The sequence below is a fragment of the Ahaetulla prasina genome, chromosome 15, assembly GCF_028640845.1.
Source record: "Ahaetulla prasina isolate Xishuangbanna chromosome 15, ASM2864084v1, whole genome shotgun sequence".
Taxonomy (NCBI): Eukaryota; Metazoa; Chordata; class Lepidosauria; order Squamata; family Colubridae; genus Ahaetulla; species Ahaetulla prasina.
This window is the reverse complement of record NC_080553.1, coordinates 17,897,490-17,914,517: the sequence shown is the minus strand read 5'-3', so window position 1 is coordinate 17,914,517 and position 17,028 is coordinate 17,897,490. Positions and strand designations below refer to the sequence as shown.

The 17,028-nt window shown below is 48.5% G+C and overlaps 1 protein-coding gene across 1 annotated transcript in view; it reads right to left on the bottom strand.

Annotated features, from left to right (window-relative positions):
• CUX2 (cut like homeobox 2) overlaps nt 1–17,028 on the bottom strand; it is a 95,057-nt gene that overhangs the window by 1,626 nt on the left and 76,403 nt on the right. The window contains exons 7-22 of the mRNA XM_058158695.1: nt 16,560–16,636; nt 15,687–15,753; nt 14,926–14,974; nt 14,687–14,791; nt 13,372–13,563; nt 12,855–12,913; nt 11,513–11,561; nt 10,247–10,346; nt 8,709–8,860; nt 8,221–8,626; nt 6,436–6,537; nt 4,792–5,585; nt 3,578–3,737; nt 2,441–2,710; nt 1,317–1,505; nt 520–793 (exon numbers count right to left, since the gene is read on the bottom strand). Coding sequence (XP_058014678.1) covers nt 520–793; nt 1,317–1,505; nt 2,441–2,710; nt 3,578–3,737; nt 4,792–5,585; nt 6,436–6,537; nt 8,221–8,626; nt 8,709–8,860; nt 10,247–10,346; nt 11,513–11,561; nt 12,855–12,913; nt 13,372–13,563; nt 14,687–14,791; nt 14,926–14,974; nt 15,687–15,753; nt 16,560–16,636 — 3,045 coding nt within the window. The remainder of the gene's footprint in view (nt 1–519; nt 794–1,316; nt 1,506–2,440; nt 2,711–3,577; nt 3,738–4,791; nt 5,586–6,435; nt 6,538–8,220; nt 8,627–8,708; nt 8,861–10,246; nt 10,347–11,512; nt 11,562–12,854; nt 12,914–13,371; nt 13,564–14,686; nt 14,792–14,925; nt 14,975–15,686; nt 15,754–16,559; nt 16,637–17,028) is intronic.

Below are 17,028 nucleotides of genomic sequence, written 5' to 3'. Positions count from 1 at the left end.
TACTCGAGTATAAGCCGAGTTTTTCAGCACATTTTTTGTGCTGAAAAACGTCCCCTCGGCTTATACTCGGGTCTATACGGCTTATACTCGAGTTTTTTTTTTAAACCCCCTCGGCTTATCCTCGAGTATATACGGCTTATACTCGAGTTTTTTTTTTTCTTTTTTTCACATTTTACCGGACTGAAGCCCTGCCGGTGCAGTGAGAGGGCGGGGCGGGGGAGCCGCCAGCCTTCTCAGCTGAGGGAGGGAGGGTTTCCCCAACCGGTAGGTGCCTCATTTCCCACCCTCGGCTTATACTCGAGTCCCCAGTTTACCCCAGTTTTTGGGGTAAAATTGGGGACCTCGGCTTATACTCGGATCGGCTTATATTCGAGTATATACGGTAGTTGCTTTAGTCTGGCAAGATTCTGTCTAAAGGTGAAGAAGAATGAAGGAAACTACTCTGAAGTAACTCCACGTGTCCATTCTTGGGGGTCTGACACAAGAGGTGGCGCAAGGCGGGGTTGACTTGCTTTTTACCTGTAATTGTGGAACCAGTTAATGACCGTGTTGGTCTTGAGGTTGAGCTGGAAGGAGAGCAACTCTATCGTCTGCTGAGAGGGGTATGGTTCCAGCTGGTAGGCCCTCTTCAAGGTCTCCTTCTCCTCTGGAGCCAAGACCACCCTTGGCTTCTTGATTTGCAGAAGGCTGAGGTCTTGCAGCTGAAGGCTGGGACTGGGGCACTCAGAACGAGGGTTGGGGGACTCGCTGTCTGAGCCAGCACTGATGAGCCCGTAACGACGTTTCAGATACGCTGCAGGCGGGAGAAAATCGGAAGGAGCCAATGTTTTTTTTGGGAGGGAGCCACATCTTCACTTTTATAAAAAAAAAATTATTTTTTTTATAGCCTTACTCCCGAGTCACCCTTTTTTTCCTTAACTTTTCTTGCCTTTCTTGCACAAGCGCACACTGAGAACAGGCTCATACTGTTCTTCTGCCTCGCTGATGTCAGATTCCGGAGGCAGCACATAACTACCAGATGGCCCTGGTCCCCTCTCTGCCTCTGACGCAGAGCCCTCATCTGAGCCTTCTCCAGACTCCAGGACTGGCCCATGTTCCTCCCCAACCTCTTCACTGTCCGAATCTGCTGCCAGCTCTGCTGGCTGCTGGTGGGCCACTACAGATACCATCTTAGAGAGATGTACGGTGGGTCGCCAACTGAGGTATAGTATCTCTGGAGGAGATGTGAGGCTTACCCCACTACAGGCTGCTGCCCCCAACCCATCGTCTCCCTTTGCAACGGCAAGCCAGGAAGGTGAGGAACGAAGGCGCCTCACCTTTCTTCTCCAGCTTTTTCATGTCCCGGAGTTTGTCAACGTTGTGGGGGTCGTTCAGCCAGAGCTGCATGCGGACGAAGGGCTCCCTTCCCTTAAGGCTCAGTTTATGCCAAGGCTTGGGCCTCGAAAGGAGATCGGAGACCGATCCCTGCGTCAGGCCCAGGATGCTCTCTCCGAAAAGGCGCTGACCTAAACAGGGAGACAAATTGGAAATTGAAATGGCAGTTTGGGTGCCAAGATAAAAGTCATCATTTTAAACAGGAAAGGGCCTCTAAAAGTCGGGGGTGCGTTTTGTTTCTTTTAACTTTACACACAGCTGTTGCCTTGAGAGGTTCTGTCGTCTAGGGAGCAGCAGGAAATGTTTTCTCCCTCTTCCAAAGGATCGGGGAGAAGCAGACCCACGTTTGTCCCGGAGGAGTTAAAATTTTACTCGGGGCTAATTCCAGCTGATAAGGAGAAGAATTCTGCAATCGACCTCCACCCACAATGGTGAGAGCTCAATGTAAGCCTCCAATTATTACCTGTGTTCTCTGGAATGATAGAGGCTTCTCAGTCCCTGACCTAATTCCCATCGTAATCCCTCTGGGAACATACTACAGAAATACAAATACGATTAAGCTGTATCCCTGGAACGGAGAAACCCCTCAAGAGCTTTTAGTACATCCTTGATGCGGGACCCCAACGTCTGTTCTAATTAGACGGCCTCCTTCTGCCCGGCGCTTTTTAATTTAGTTATCTCCACCCTACTAAATTGGCAGAAAAGAAGCAAAATATGCAGCGCTCAGATTAAAGCAAATGGCTATGAAGTCCTCAGTCCCTGAAATTTCTGACCAGGTTTTCCATCATAGAACCTCACCCAAGGCTCCTGGGAATAGGACCACCCATGGCTTCCTACCTGTGGTGGAATTCAATTTTTTTTACTACTGGTTCTGTGGGCGTGGCAGGGGAAGGATACTGCAAAACCCCCATTCCCTCCCCACTCCAGGGGAAGGATACTGCAAAATCTCCATTCCCACCCCACTCCTGGGGCCAGCCAGAGGTGGTATTTGCCGATTCTCCGAACCACTCAAAATTTCCGCAACTGGTTCTCTAGAACCTGCTGGATTTCACCCGTGGCTTCGTACCAAGGTTGTTGTCGGTTAAAACCTCCTTGACCTTCTTAGTGATGCTATAGGTGTCCAGCTCAGGGGACATGGCCACGATCTCCTGAATGCCCAGGGAGTTGTGGTGGTTGGGGCACATTTTGCCACTCAGCAAGGAGCTGGCTTTGCTTTCCGGCTGCTGGTTTTCTTTGCTGCTTTCCAGGGCAAGACTCAGGGGCTCCGGAGGGCTTTTCTCTTGCTCAGAAGGACTGGCTGGAGGGGAAGGAGATGACTGAGACTCTCCGGGGCTGGCTGTGAATGGAAAAAGAAAGAAGGGAGGATCTGATGAGATCAAATATGGACGGTTATTTTCCAATAGGTTGCAGACCACAAGGAGAATTGGTTCCAGCACTGGAGAAGACCTCTGTTGTGACCCAGGCCCAAGTAGGTAGTAGGAAACTCAGTCAGTGTAAAAACAAACTTTATTCGAACAGCTGAGAATTAACTCATTCTCAGCGTAGTCCAACTAAATTAAAGCAAATTCCTCCCAACACAATTCCTCAGTCCTATCTTATCACCAACCTTGGTCCAATTAGGCAAACTGCCAAAGGCCTTTCTTGGCAAAAGTTCATAAGTCACCAATATAAAATAAATGAAAGAAGACGAAGCTATCAACGTTGTTTTCCGGCAAAGAGCCCAAACACTGTTGCTGGTCTTTTAAGCCTTATGGGAGGGGCCAATCATCTCTTGGCCCTACTCCTGAGTCATCCTCTTTGCTTTAGCTGCTCTTGCCTTCTGGCAGCTCTTCTCATGCGTGCACTAGGAACAGGCTCCTCCTGTTCCTCTGCCTCACTACTATCAGCCTCTGGAGGCTCCGGAGTCTGCACATCACTCCCCGATGGCCCTGGCCCCACCTCTGCCTCCGACACAGAGCCCTCATCCAGGCCTTCCCCAGCCTCCAGGACTGGCCCATGTTCTTCCTCAGCCTCATCACTGTCCGACTCCGTTGCCAGCTCCGCAAGCTGCTGGCAGACCACAATAACCTCCACTGTCCTGAACTGATTTAACTAGCTAAAATGCGCCACAGGAGAACAATAAATAGGGTGGCCAAAGATTACAGGGGTAGCTTTGGCTGCCCAGAATAAATATGAAGTGAGGGCAAAGGACGGAGGTCTTTACCTTGAGGCAGGCTGGCCTGCTGGCTGATGTTTTGGCCCAGCTGGTCGGAGAGCCAAAGCTGCATCCGGATGAACGGTTCCCGTCCCTTCTGGGTGAGCTTGCTCCATGGTTTGGGCCTGGACAACATGTCGCTCACGCTGCCTTGCGACAACCCCAGGACCTGAAGGAGAAGAGAGGTTGTTTGCGATTCAGGCTTGTTAGCAGTCCCAACCTGATAAAACCAAGAGGAGGCCAGGCAGAGAGAACACAAAACGTAACCTAACATTCAAGGGAAAAAATGCAAGAGATGGCGGGGTGGGGGGTGGGGGGTGGTATGGAGAAAAACCTGAGCTCCGACCAGCTGCTGAAACAATGAAAGGATCTTAGGAGCTTCCTGAAGGCCAGAAGATAAGGGCCCACTTGAGCCACGTGCAGAGCTCAGCATTCAAAGTCTTTGGGGCAAAAATCTCATTCAGGGACAAAGATAAGCTCAGCCAGGGCAATAGCGGGATTCTAATCAGGCAGCTGTCCCAGGCTTGCTGGGAGTCAGGGTCAGTCTAGGAAAAATACCGCAGGAATCAGTGCTCTCATGCTCGTTCCCAAGCAAGGATAATTTTCATTTTATTTCCAGTTTCTCTGCTGTTTGCCCTCTTCCTTGTCTCACTCACACATTTTGCCCACCTTGTGCTCCCTCAACACTCCCTCACACTCCCTCGGTCTCTCTACATTGGGGTGCTTCCGGACAACACAACTCCTAGGGATAATTGTGCAGCTCCTGTCTTTGAGGTTGGAAATGGGATCAGATTGGATCTAGTCACTTGGAAGGGAATTCCAAAGGGGATGGATGGAAGACAAATCTGTCAAAAGCCATTCGTCTTGAAGGCTCAGATGTTACCACCGTGGGGGGACAGCTTGCTTCCAGAAATGTCGGCTACAGGAGAAACATCAGCGTGTCTCTGTCTTCTACTTGAAAACTCTGGGAAACAAGTTAGTAGACCAAGAGGAGGTCTTGCTTGCTCCAGCACAACCGATCTTTAAAACAAACAAACAAGTAACACCCTACCAATATTTTTTTCTTCCTTAGTAACTTCCCCCCTGCTAAGAAAGAGGGTCAGGTGAAAGTTGGTGCCTTCTAGCCCATCTCTGCACGATAACAACCTTGTCTGGAAGCACCCTGTGGACCTCCCTTCTCAAGCCAGCCAACCTGGCTTCCTCGCGACTGACGATTGAGCTACCTTCTCCCCAAAGATGCGTTGGCAGATCCCGTTCTTGGCCAACTTCTCCTTGACTTGCCGTGTGAGTTCCAGGGTGTCCACTTCCTTGTACATGTACATCTCGTACTGTTCTGGGGTCAAGGGGGGGACGGTGGGCTTGAGAGTCCTTGGCACGTAGGATGGGTAGTAAGACAAGCGCCCGGTTCCTTGGGCTTCCGAACCCACCACTTCTGACTTGACTTCTAGCGCCCGGTGGGGTTCATCTTCCGAGGTGGCCAAGTCTTCCTCATTTGGTCCAGAGTCCCCAGGTTCACCTCGTGGCCACCCTCGCCCATTGGCCATGCTGGAGTAGCTGGACGAGGAAGAGAGGGAGGGTGACACCGAGGTGAAAGGCCGGTTGAGGAGGTTCCTGTCGGACGCCCAGTGCTGGTCAAAGTAGGAGCCGGAATCCCCAATCTCGGACTTGACCTTGCGGATGATGTTCTGCACAAAGGCTGCCGGGGAGAGCACCGTCAGGGGGGCCGGGGTCACACTGCAGCTGCTGCCGCTGGCGTTGTGGCCCGGCCCACCCCCTTCTTCCTGCTTGATGTAGGCACGGACAATGTTCTGGCTGAAGGAGGACAGAGGAGAGGGTTCCGCAGGGGGCGTGGAGATGGGTTGGCTGTGGCTGCCGGATTCTATCTCAAGGAAGGCCTGTTGCTGAGCTTGCATCTCGCGACGGGCCTGTTCCAGGATATTCTTGATGGCATCTTCTGAGCTGCTGGTGCTGATGCCGTTGGTGGCTGCCTGGGGCGTGGAGGTGCTCTTCGCCTCCCCTATGGAGCAGAGCAAAAGAGAAGAAGAACGTGGGATGGAGTTCCACCAAGTCATCGTGAACCCACATCAAGAGGAGCTACTTTGTGTCTGCCCGCAGAGCAACATGGTGTTCTAGGATGGGCCATGGGACACTTAGAGTCAAACAGGGTCCTTCCCCCCACACCAGACAATTCTGGTCCTTTGAACCGACTACTCTACTGTGTCTCTTGCAACTCAATTCCATGAACAATCTTTTCAGAACTTCAAAACAGCGGGCAGAATCCAGAGCTTCTGAAGCAGGCCAGACCACTGACTTCAATCGGCTAGTAATGCAATTGACCTTTTCACATCATTTCAGTCAATTGAAATCATTTGCGAATTGAGGCTGATGACGTAGGGGGCGTCAATTACGCAAATGAAGTACTAAAAAGCTGTCAGTTACGTCAATTTGAATTTAAGAGAATTCTCCCCCGCCCCTCCCCCAATGGCCTTTTATTTGAGCTTTTTATAGCCCGCCTCTGCTTGGACACAGAATTATTTCCTTGGCTTCAGGAAGCCCAGGACAGGTTGCAGAATTCCTACCTAAAAGAACCGGCAGAGGGCAGCAGACGACACCTTAATTTCAAGGAAACTGAGTTAGTTATTGCAATGTTTGGAATATTTAAAGATTGCCCCTTATTTCACCGAGAAGGAGAGAAGAAATAAGAGTTTATTTGAGGAAGAATTTAAAAATGCACCCAATTAGGGCTGCAATACAATGGCCAAAGTTAAGAAGAACTTAAGGCAACCCGTTTTCCTATCCGAGTGACGGCTTCTTAATTTTAAATTCCAGAGGGCAAAAGGCCTCTACCACCCACATGGGCCCCTTACCTCCTTTCTGGGACTCAATCTCTTTCTTGGCCTGCTCTAAGATGCTCTTGATGGCGTCGTCTGAACCAGTTTCTGGAGTTCTAATCCTTGGCGTAATGCTTCCTGATCAAAGACACAGAATAGAAGAAGGCTGTCATTTGATGTAGAGCAGCTCTATTCACCTGAAGTCAAGGAATTACGTACAGACACCTGGGATCCTCTTTTTCTCAGAAGCTCCTGTCTGAAGAAATGTCTCTTGTCATTAGGGAGGGGAAATCTGGGTCTTAAAGAATGGGAGATGGCAGGGAAGGAAAAACCTAATAATCCTGCAGCGGTTCTTATCCTTGATTAAGAATCTGCCACAAAGGCTGAAGCCCAGGTCCTACTTGTGTCCATCTACTTCTGTAGAACCTCTAGTGCAGCGGTTCTCAACCTGTGGGTCGGGACCCCATTGGGGGTCGAATGATGATTAGCCAGGGGTCGCCTAAGACCATCGGAAATATGGGAAGCATACTTGCGAGTCGAAGAATCGCGCTCCAATGGTTGACTCCACAAGTCAGCTGCAGGCTCTTCAGATCGCTAGCCGAATTCGGCTTCAGGCATGATGAATTAAAAAAGAGAGAAATCTTTGCTCTGATGTCTCCCTCTCAAGCCAGCTGCAATCACTCCCAATCGCTAGCCTAATCTGGCTTCAGGCGCGATAAACTTAATAGGGGAGGAGTCTCCACTTTAATGCCTCTGTCCTCAAGGCAATCGCAAGCAGTTCAGATCGCTAGCCAATATGGCTTCAGGTGCGATAAATTCAAAACGAAATTAATTTTATGGTTGGGGGTCACCACATTGTGGGGAATTGTATTAAAGGGGTCGCTGCACTATAAAGGTTGAGAACCACTGCTCTAGTGGCTCTCCAGGGCTTCAGATAGGATGCAGTCACAACAGTGGTCCACATACCATGGGTGAAACATGGAGGGTATCTAGGAAATAAACCCCTCGAAGCTTCAAACTCTCCCATAAATGATAAATATTATAACGGAAACATAGACCTTTCTTCTTGGAGAAAACAACTTTTGGGTTCTACCGTGGTGAGGCTCAAGTTTTCTGACAGACAGATTGGTGGTTCTAAGGTTGTCTCGCTGAGACAGAAGATGTTCCCAGCCCTCTCTGAAATGCCAGGGCTGATCACGGGAACTTCTGCAGGCCAAGTTGGACCTGTTGAGTTGCAACTTTCCCCCAAAGGGAAAGAGAAGTCATTCTGGTTCTGAATTATGTGAACGATGTCCTGTCGGCAGTGCCAATGGGTTAACTCCAACTCCCAAATCAAACTTCTCAAAGGACGTGTTTGGTTGGCCCAACAGATTTGCTGTGTGCGTTTCGTGGGGCTTTCAAAATTGAGCTGTATCCTACTTCAAGTCAATTAGTGGTAGCAGTATTATCTTAATTAAAACTCACTTAATTTGCAGAGGAGCCGGCTGTATCACATCTTTGAGCCTGGCCCCGTTTTAATCATATTATTGTTCTTGAGCCTGCAGAACACACATTGCCTTGAAGAGATCCAGGCCGGGCCACAGAAACATTCTCAAGGGGGAGAGAAAAGAAGGAAAGAAGGGAGACCAAAACTATGGGTGACATATCTCAACTGGCTGGTGGTTTTTGCTTAAGAAATCAGAGAAGGTGGGAAGGCAGGGAGAACTTTGAGTTCAAAGCAGGAGGAGGAGGAGGAGGCATTGCGTTGAAGTGGTTCCTGGCCCCCTGAAGCAACACCCACCACCCCTCACCCCACCTGGGTTCCCCGCCTGGACCACTCACCTCTCTGGCGCACCTGAATCGTTCTCAGCGCTAGGACGTTCTGCTCGTCAGAGAGGAACTGCTTCATCTTGATGAAAGGCTCTTTCCCTTTGACGGTCAACTTGCGCCAAGGCTTGGGCCGGGCCAGGATCTCGCTGACCGAGCCCTGCGAGAGGCCCAGGACGTAATGTCCGAAGACGCGTTGGCCAATGTTGTGCTTCAGCAGCTGCTCCTTCACCTGGAAAGCGATCTCCGCCGTGTCCAGTTGCTCCTCGTCGGCTGAGCTGGGATTGCTGCCTTCTGACTGGTCACTTGGGGGGCTCCCGTCGCTGGGGTTCGTGGGCAGCACCAGCCCTTTGGCGGCATAGAAGGCGGAGGGGAAGCTGCCCGTGCTGCTGTTCTCGCTCTTGTAGCCTGGGGGGCCCATCTGTGTGGGGAGAGGGGAGTCTCAAGCTCGGGGTTCGCCAGCACCCTGGCCCTGAAGACGCAAATGCAGAGGTCCCCAGTACCTCCAGGGCTACCGTGGGGGCCAGCAGGGGCTGGAGGAGCGGAGGGGAGGTGGAGTCTTCCCTAGGTGGGTGCAGGAGCTGCTGGGGAGACGGGTAAGGTTGCTCGGGGCCCATGGAGTCCTTCACCGACTCGTCTTCCGAGGCGTCCTCCTCTAGAGACCAAAGAGAGAGGAACACACACACACACCAACTATAGCTTCCCTGGACCACGCCAGCTGGGGATGATGGGATCTGGAGGTCTGGTGGACAGTTAGGAACATTGCACAGCCCAGGAACTCCAGAGGACGGAAGTGGTCCCCTCTCAGATGCTTACCCAGGAGTTTTCTAAGGAAGACCCCATTGTTGATTTACCGTGTTTTTCGGTCTATAAGACACACTTCCCCCCACAAAAAAGTGGATGGAAATGTCTGTGCGTCTTATAGAGCGAATGTTGCCGAAGCTCCGCCCACCTGCTTCCCCCCACCCTTCAGCCTCTGCACCTCCCAGCAATTCGCCTCCTTGCAGCAAACAGCCTGGTCAGCTTCAGCACGGCCTGATTTAGCATGAGCAGCTGATTGGTGGTTGGATCGGCCTCCCAGAATACCACCAATCAACTGTTCCAGGCTGCAGGGACTTCCACCGCCCATCGCCGTTGTTGTCACCCATTGCTGCTGCCGCCTATTGCTCCCTCTACGTGCCCCGTTTTTGGCCTCCACACGTCCTGTTTTCAGCCCGTTCCAGACGGCGGGGCTTGTTGCCGCTGCCACCAATCGCCATCACCACCATTCAGTGCCGATAGGCAGCGATCGCCACTGCCTGGAACGGGCTGAAAATGGGATGTGTGGAGATCCAAAATGGGGTGCACGGAGGCAGCGATAGGCAGCAGCGGTGATAGTTGATGACAACGGCAATGGGCGGCGATCCCCTCAGCTTGGAACAGCTGATCGGCAGTATTCTGGGAGGCCGATCCAACCGCCAATCAGCTGCTCATGCTAAATCAGGCTGTGCTGAAGCTAACAGGCTGTTTGCTGCAAGGAGGCAAATTGCTGGGAGGCGCAGAGGCAGATTTTTCTTTTCTTGTTTTCCTCCCCAAAAGCTCGGTGCATCTAGCGTCTTATAGTGTGAAAAATATGGTATTTAAGGCATTTTTACAGCTCCTTTAGCCAATTGGAAGAGGAATAAGTGGATGGAAGAGGAATAAGTGGATAGCTGGCTGGCTGGGGAATTCTGGGAGTTGAAGTCCACACATCTTCAGGATGCCAACATGGAGAAACACTGCTCTAAAATTACTGAAAAGGTCCCCGCCCCTGCCTTAAAGCCTTCCTCCCGCTGCCTCCAAAATTCTACTTTATTAAGCCATCCGTACAAAGGATTGCATGTGCAAATCTCTGCGTGGCTAGTTGGGGAATTCTGGGAGTTGAAGTCCACCCGCCTGAGAGCTGCTGAGGTTGAAGAAATGCTGTTCTAGTCCATCCCTTTAACAAAAAAATAATAATCATCCCAACAAGGGCCTTTGTATTGACACATATTTCTTCCCCTCAATCCGTTCGCCACCCTACCAGGACTGGTGGCGAGGTTTGGTTTTTCCAAGAGATACTTCCGAGATGCGTAGAAGGAGTCTTTTTCCAGAAACAGGGCATCGGAGGGCTTTGAGATACTCTAAATAAACGACAAAGCAAGACGAACAAGGATTAGAACTTGCTGCTGCAGTCTCTTCTTTCCCTTTGTTTTTCTTTTAAGCGGCACCCTGACTTTCTGCCCTCGGCACCCATCAACCCAAAATACCCTCATCCATAGCACAAAGACCACCAACAAAAATAACTCCATTAAAACGGCAACTTGTTCCAGTCAACCCTAAAAATGTGGCAATTAGTTCAGCCATCTGATCGGGCACCACTTTCCTGTTTCTGCTGTGAATTTCCTGTTCTTCGCCGCTTGGAGGACCATCTGGCGGAGTAGCAGGGGGCCAACGCAAGATATAAACAAAGGCTCAAAACTACCAATCCAAGAATTGGAAGTCTGGTGGATCCAAAGAATTTAAATTTTTAAAAAAAATGATCCATGGAGCGAGAGAGATCTTTCTCAGCAAGGATCATTAAAACTTCAGGGATTATTTATTCTGTACCCACTGAAAATACTTCTGAAATGGGCAGAAGTAGGCAGACAAAACTCTTCCCAAGTCTTAATGACAGGGTGTTCCTGAGAAGAACACCCTAGAAGTCTTAGTGATCTTCCTTCCTTCCTTCCTTCCTTCCTTCCTTCCTTCCTTCCTTCCTTCCTTCCTTCCTTCCTTCTTTCTTCCTTCCCTTTCCTTCCTTCCTTCCTTCCTTTCTTTTTTGTGCACCACGCTCAGAAATATTCAGTAGTCAGAGAAGATATTTCAATTGATGGGACGTTTTTCAAGGTGCTGATTTCCCATGCTAGATCACCCTTCTGGTCTCGGCCCTCTTGACCTCTGACGGCCCGCAAACTTTTCAAAAACAGAGCGCCTAGTGCGCTGATCGAGGCTGAAACTAAGGTGCGTATCAGGGGTGAAATCCAGCAGGTTCTGACAGGTTCTGGAGAACCGGTAGCGGAAATTTTGCATAGTTTGGAGAACCGGCAAATACCACCTCTGGCTGGCCCCAGAGTGGGGTGGGAATGGAGATTTTGCAATATCCTTCTCCTTGGAGTGGGGAGGGAATGGGGATTTTGCAGTATCCTTCCCCTGCCACTCTCACCAAGCCACGCCCACCAAGCCACACCACACCCACAGAACCAGTAGTAAAAAAAATTGGATTTCCCCATTGGTGCATATGCCCCTGTCAGGAAGGCTTCCAACTTGCCTGGGATAGGCTGCAATCGGAGGAGGCCAGCTTCATTGCTTTCAAAATGCTGCAAAAGAAAAAGGGGGTAAATTAGGACCTAAACAGAGCTACATTTGAAGACAGAAAGCAGGAGGGACCTTCACTTGTGGCCTGGCCTGCCACACATCCTCTTCATCCACCCAAATCTCACATGTAAAGCTTGGGTCACTTCTGCAGGCAGTCACAACCGCTGAGAGAGGAGCACGGCTCTCTGTTCCTCTACCCCAGGGGTCCCTAGCCTTTCCAGCTTGGCAACCTGGCCCGGCATGGTGTGTGTGGGGGGGGGGTGAGTGACAGGCGCGTGCACCCCGCTCCATTTTGTGCGCCCTCCACTTGTGCGAACGAAGCTTTGCACGCGATTTGAGGGGTGCTTGGGCGGAGGGCACTTGTGCAACAAAGCTCCATTCATGCAAATGGAACTTCGCGCATGAGTGGAGCTTTGCACACGGGCGCTTGCCCACCGCTCACACGTGGTTAGAGACATGGAGGGGAAAAAGAGAAGGGAGGGAAAAAATATGAAGTCAAAGGACCACATTAGGGCTAAGAGTGAGAAGAGAAAAACGGGGGAAGGGGGGAGAAGAAGAGAGGATGAAAATACAGGACAAGCAAAGACAGTAAAGGATTTTAAGAGAAAAAAGGAGGGGAAAAAGGAGAAAGAGAAAAAAGAGGAAAATTTAAAAAATAGTTGGAAATATATTAATTGGTTTAAATATCAATAATGGAAGTTGAAAGCACAAAAAATAGTTGATAATATAAGTGGCATAGAAAAATATAAATAGAAAAAGTTTTTAAAAGTAACTTGAATTTACTAAAAGATACTAGAAATAATATTACAACGATAAAATGAGTTTTTCTTTTTCTTTTGCTTATCTTTTTTTCTTTTTTGATTATGGTTAATACTATATGAATTGTTATTAAGTTGCAAATATATGATTGATTCTGATGTTTGATACATACAAGATTATAAATGTTAACTGGGAAATAAAGGGTTTAATCTAAAGAGAGCAAGAAGAGGGGGGCGGAAGAGAAATGTTGATTAATGAGTAGAATTCAGGGTGAAGAGTAAGATTAGAAATACAATATAAATAAAAGAAGGAAATAAAAAATGAGAGATATTAATGTAAGCGTATAAGATGTGTTGGGAGAAAACTAAAAGTGGTATGAATATGAAATCTGGCCAATATTCTGTTCAGAAAAAATGAATTGTATGTTGCTGTGTGTGGGTTAAAAAATAAAAAACTTTCTATATAAAAAAACATGGTTACCGAAGACCTCCTACAGAGGCGGATTGTTGATATAACCCAAAGATGGGGGAACCTACCTCAGTTCTGTTTTGACCTCTTCATAATCTGATTGAGCCCGAAGCTTTTCTTCCAGCTTCTAAAGAACACACAAGTGCAAATGGAGAGAGAGAGAGACACACACAGAGAGAGAAATATTTAAAAATCCTAATTCAAAGGCAGAAGTTGGTGGCCTGAAACAAATCTTAAGACGAAAAGGAAAGGCGCAGCTTTCTTCCATATTGTGCTTGGCACATCGTTAGCCCAGCTCAAAAATTGTTAAAATGTTGTGCGTGTTATAGACAATGACACTTATTCACAACACAACAATAAAAGATGCATTCATCTTTAACTAAGTGATTGGATAAAGTACGTAATTGGTGATTTGGCCAAGATTAAATGGAAAGCCTTCCATCCCATTTAAATCCTTGGAAAATTTATCCGACTCTCTTCTCTTTTAAACTTAGGGAGGGTGAAGAGCAAGGATTCAATTTAATTCACACACACACACATACACACACACGATTCTTGGGGAAATGCTACAGAAACGATACCCACTTCAATGGCTTCGCTTTTGGCTGCCAACTGCCGTTCCAGGTCTGCAATCTGATTGGCTGAAGAATCCTCCATTTCTTGCATGGAGTTTTGCAAATGTTGGATTTCCTTGAGAAGCCGAAGAATTTCCCGATCCTTGGCGGCCAGGGCGGCCTCTAGACGTGGACCCGGGCACAAAGAATAATTCACTTTGTCCTGCAGAAAAGAAGGTATCTACTAATGCTGAGGATTTCTCTATGTTCTGACCTAGGCTTCCTAAGCACACAATTAGTCCCAAAAACCCTCTTTTCATTTTCAACGGCTGTGAATTCTGTTCATTCACAACCCGTAATGAGATACAAAGAGTTTGTAAAGAGTCCGACAGAAACCTGCCACAGACCTTCAGGATAAGGCTGATAAGCACCCACCTTTATCTCCCTTGACGGGACCTCATTGGAGATTAGCTTTGCAAGGCCACATGGAGCACAGAGTCAAAACGGAGCTTCAGAATTTAAACTGACCAGCACGAACAAAGTTGCTTCCTGCAAAGGCTCATGTGCCTTTGCTCCTCCTTTATGTCTTATGGGAGGGGCCAATCATCTCCAAGCCTTACTCCCGAGCCGTCCTTTTTGTCTTGCCTTCTTGCCTTCTGGGAACACTCCCCCTGTTCCTCTGCCTCACTGATGTCAGACTCTGGAGGCTCCGGAGTCAGCACATAACTCCCAGATGGCCCTGGCCCCCTCTCTGCCTCTGATGCAGAGCCCTCATCCGAGCCTTCCCCAGATTCAAGGACTGGCCCATGGTCCTCCCCAGCCTCCTCACTGTCCGACTCTGCTGCCAGCTCCGCAGGCTGCCGGTGGACCACAACGTTCTAGCTAGCAATAACAAGGACTACATTCTGGGTTTTTTCCCCCTTAGGTCAATTCTAGACAGGCCATTTCACACATCCTTATGAAAGACACATGTCTGCACACCATAACAAATCTGTTTGAGGTCTTCACTTCTTGCAAAGCCCTCACTAGAGCCATCCCTATCTTCACGGAAGGTCCTGCTCTCTCAACCAACAGGAGACGTCATATTGACTGCTCCTCTTCTAAAGCTGAAGGTAGACACAACACCCAAGGAGCAAATGGGCTGGAGGCCCTAGCTTAAGACTTGGAAGCCAATACCAAAACTAAATTGTTCCTCCACATTAGATTAGCCTGCTCTGCATCAAGCTGATTGCAACCAGAATTCATAGAACGAGGAGTCTGGAAATGGAAGATTTTGTGCTTCTGGAAATTCCCATGGGAGCCCACTTTCCTCATTTGACTAATGAGGGTCCCCTTCTGGTCCTCACCCCACTTGGTCCTTGGGGAGAACAGCAAGCCAAGCGAAGGGAGCTGTTTACGGCGGCAAGCTGTTCCCGCAGGCTCTCCACCTCCCTCTGGGCAGCCTCAGCTCTCTAGAAAAAGAGAAGAATCAGAACCGTCAGAACTTTCGATGGAAACATCATGCCAACCATCCATTTCCTGAGCTCTTCAAGTCCTTTTCATTGATAAGTCAAAGCCTTCAGCCCATGACTGGCTGGTCACTCACCTGGTTGGCTTTTTCGAGATTTGTCATAATCATGGCCACTTCATCTGTCCTAGGGCAAGAAGAGAAGAGTTAGGGTTGACTTCCAAAGCATCTACAAAGGCAACTAGGAGTAGATGACACCATTTTTTCCTCGGGGACAAAGAAGTAGGAACCAAGCAAAAGAAATCATGGAAAAAGCAAACATCCAGAGATTTTGACCTGCCCTAGTTGAAATCTCCAATGAATCTGGCTACATGGTGACTTAAGTGTTAAGATAGTGGGGTTGGGGGTGATGAACCTGTCCCATCACCTTGAAAAGGGATGGAAAGTAGCAGCAAAATCCCTGTCCTTTCCACTTCTCCATATATGAGCCCCTGTCGTGATCAAAGGCAACGTTATTTCACACCAGGAGGTGCCAGAAGGGTACGCATGACCGCATCAAAGCTCATCTGTTTCGGTATGATACGATTAAGTGTTCTCAGCACCGTCACATATGAGAGAAGAGAAGGTTGGGGATTGTAGTTACGGCAGAACATTAGTAAGGATGCTGGGAGTATTTGGAAGCAGGAAGGAAAGAAACCAAGCACCCATACGACGATATGGACATTTCTACTCAGCTTCTACAATTTCTTAAGCCTCTCTACTTATGAAGCCCTTTTTCAAATCCAAATTTCATCCAAATTTTCTCTTTAGACACCAAGCAAACCCTCACAACCTGACTGGGAGACATAAGCGAGAAGGACAAGCACCTCTGACTGGATAGAACAAATCAACCAACTTACTTGGAAGCTGCCTCTTCGTCATATTTACATCGCAGGTCGACCAGCTCCGTCTGGGTAGCCTTTAGTGCTGGCCAGCCAACGGGGAGAACATAGAAACAGAGAGTAAGAAAGGTACTTCCAGTGGGATTGTGCTTAAAGAATGCTACTCGGGGCTAGTAAATATTCAGTCATAAACTGGATAATAGGATAATTAGGGGGGAAGTGGAGATATTTGGGGACCTGTTGGCTCCACCAATTATCTCCACGACTTTCTCAACCCACTCAGAGGCTTAAAATTGAGCAAAAGTTCTGCCAATGAGCTACGGATCCTGGCATTTGCCATGTACCATCGCGGTTTGCATTGCTCCCTTTTAGGATGGTGGATTGAGAGAGATTCAAGCTAGTTGAGTTCAGTCAAGACTGACGTTTCTGGATGAACTCAAAGGATATATTTCATTCATCAGGCAGCAGGGTTACATTTTCAAAATTTATGTTGAATACGAGCACTCTCTTTCTCACTTCCATGCAGGCTGACTCAACCTGTCCGAGCCAAACGCTAATTTCAGGTAAGGACTGGATGTCATTAAAAAGGGAAGGATTTGAGAGACTGAAGGAAAGACAGAGGTTGGCCATCACTCCAACGTCTGAGAGAAAGCAGCAGACATCAGAGAAGCAAAGAAAATTGGACTCAGCTCTTCACGTGAAGAGATGATCTTTCAACAGATACAAAAAAGAAGCTTTTTTTAAAACAGCTGATTGGAGCAGCAGACAGAAGGTGCCACGCTGAGCTTCACAAATACATGAATCCCACCAAGAATTAACATGGCCCAGGAGGAGGCTATGGGAAAGGCTCCTACCATCTTCAAGCGTATCTCCATCAATCATTAAAAGTACCTGAATGCAGGACTTTGATTTTCTCTTCTGCTTCCCCCAGCCGGCTGGCCAAAGTGAACTGGGCTTCTTGAAGGCCCCTAAGACAAGAGATGTATCTCCTTGAGTTGATGTGGCACCCACATCAAAGCCCAAAAGAAAGCAACCTTCTCCAGCAGGAGGTCCATCCCCTTGGGAGTCAACCTCCCTTCATTCTTCCCAATGGGTTTGAATAATTTGGCTGAGGAAGTTGTCACTGGCTTTGGAGAACATCTAGAGAACTTCTTCAGTTTGAAAGAATTAAATGGAGAGGCTGTCTAGAGATACGTCTGTCTAGAGATATACTTGACTTCTTGAAAAAGATAAGTTGGGTTTTGTTCACAAAGAAAAATCTGTGAAAAGTGCCGAAAAATGTTAACAGATTTCGATTCGCGGGTTTAATTATTTATTAGTGTATGGTTGGGTCTCAATCACAGCAATAGAGTCTCATGAA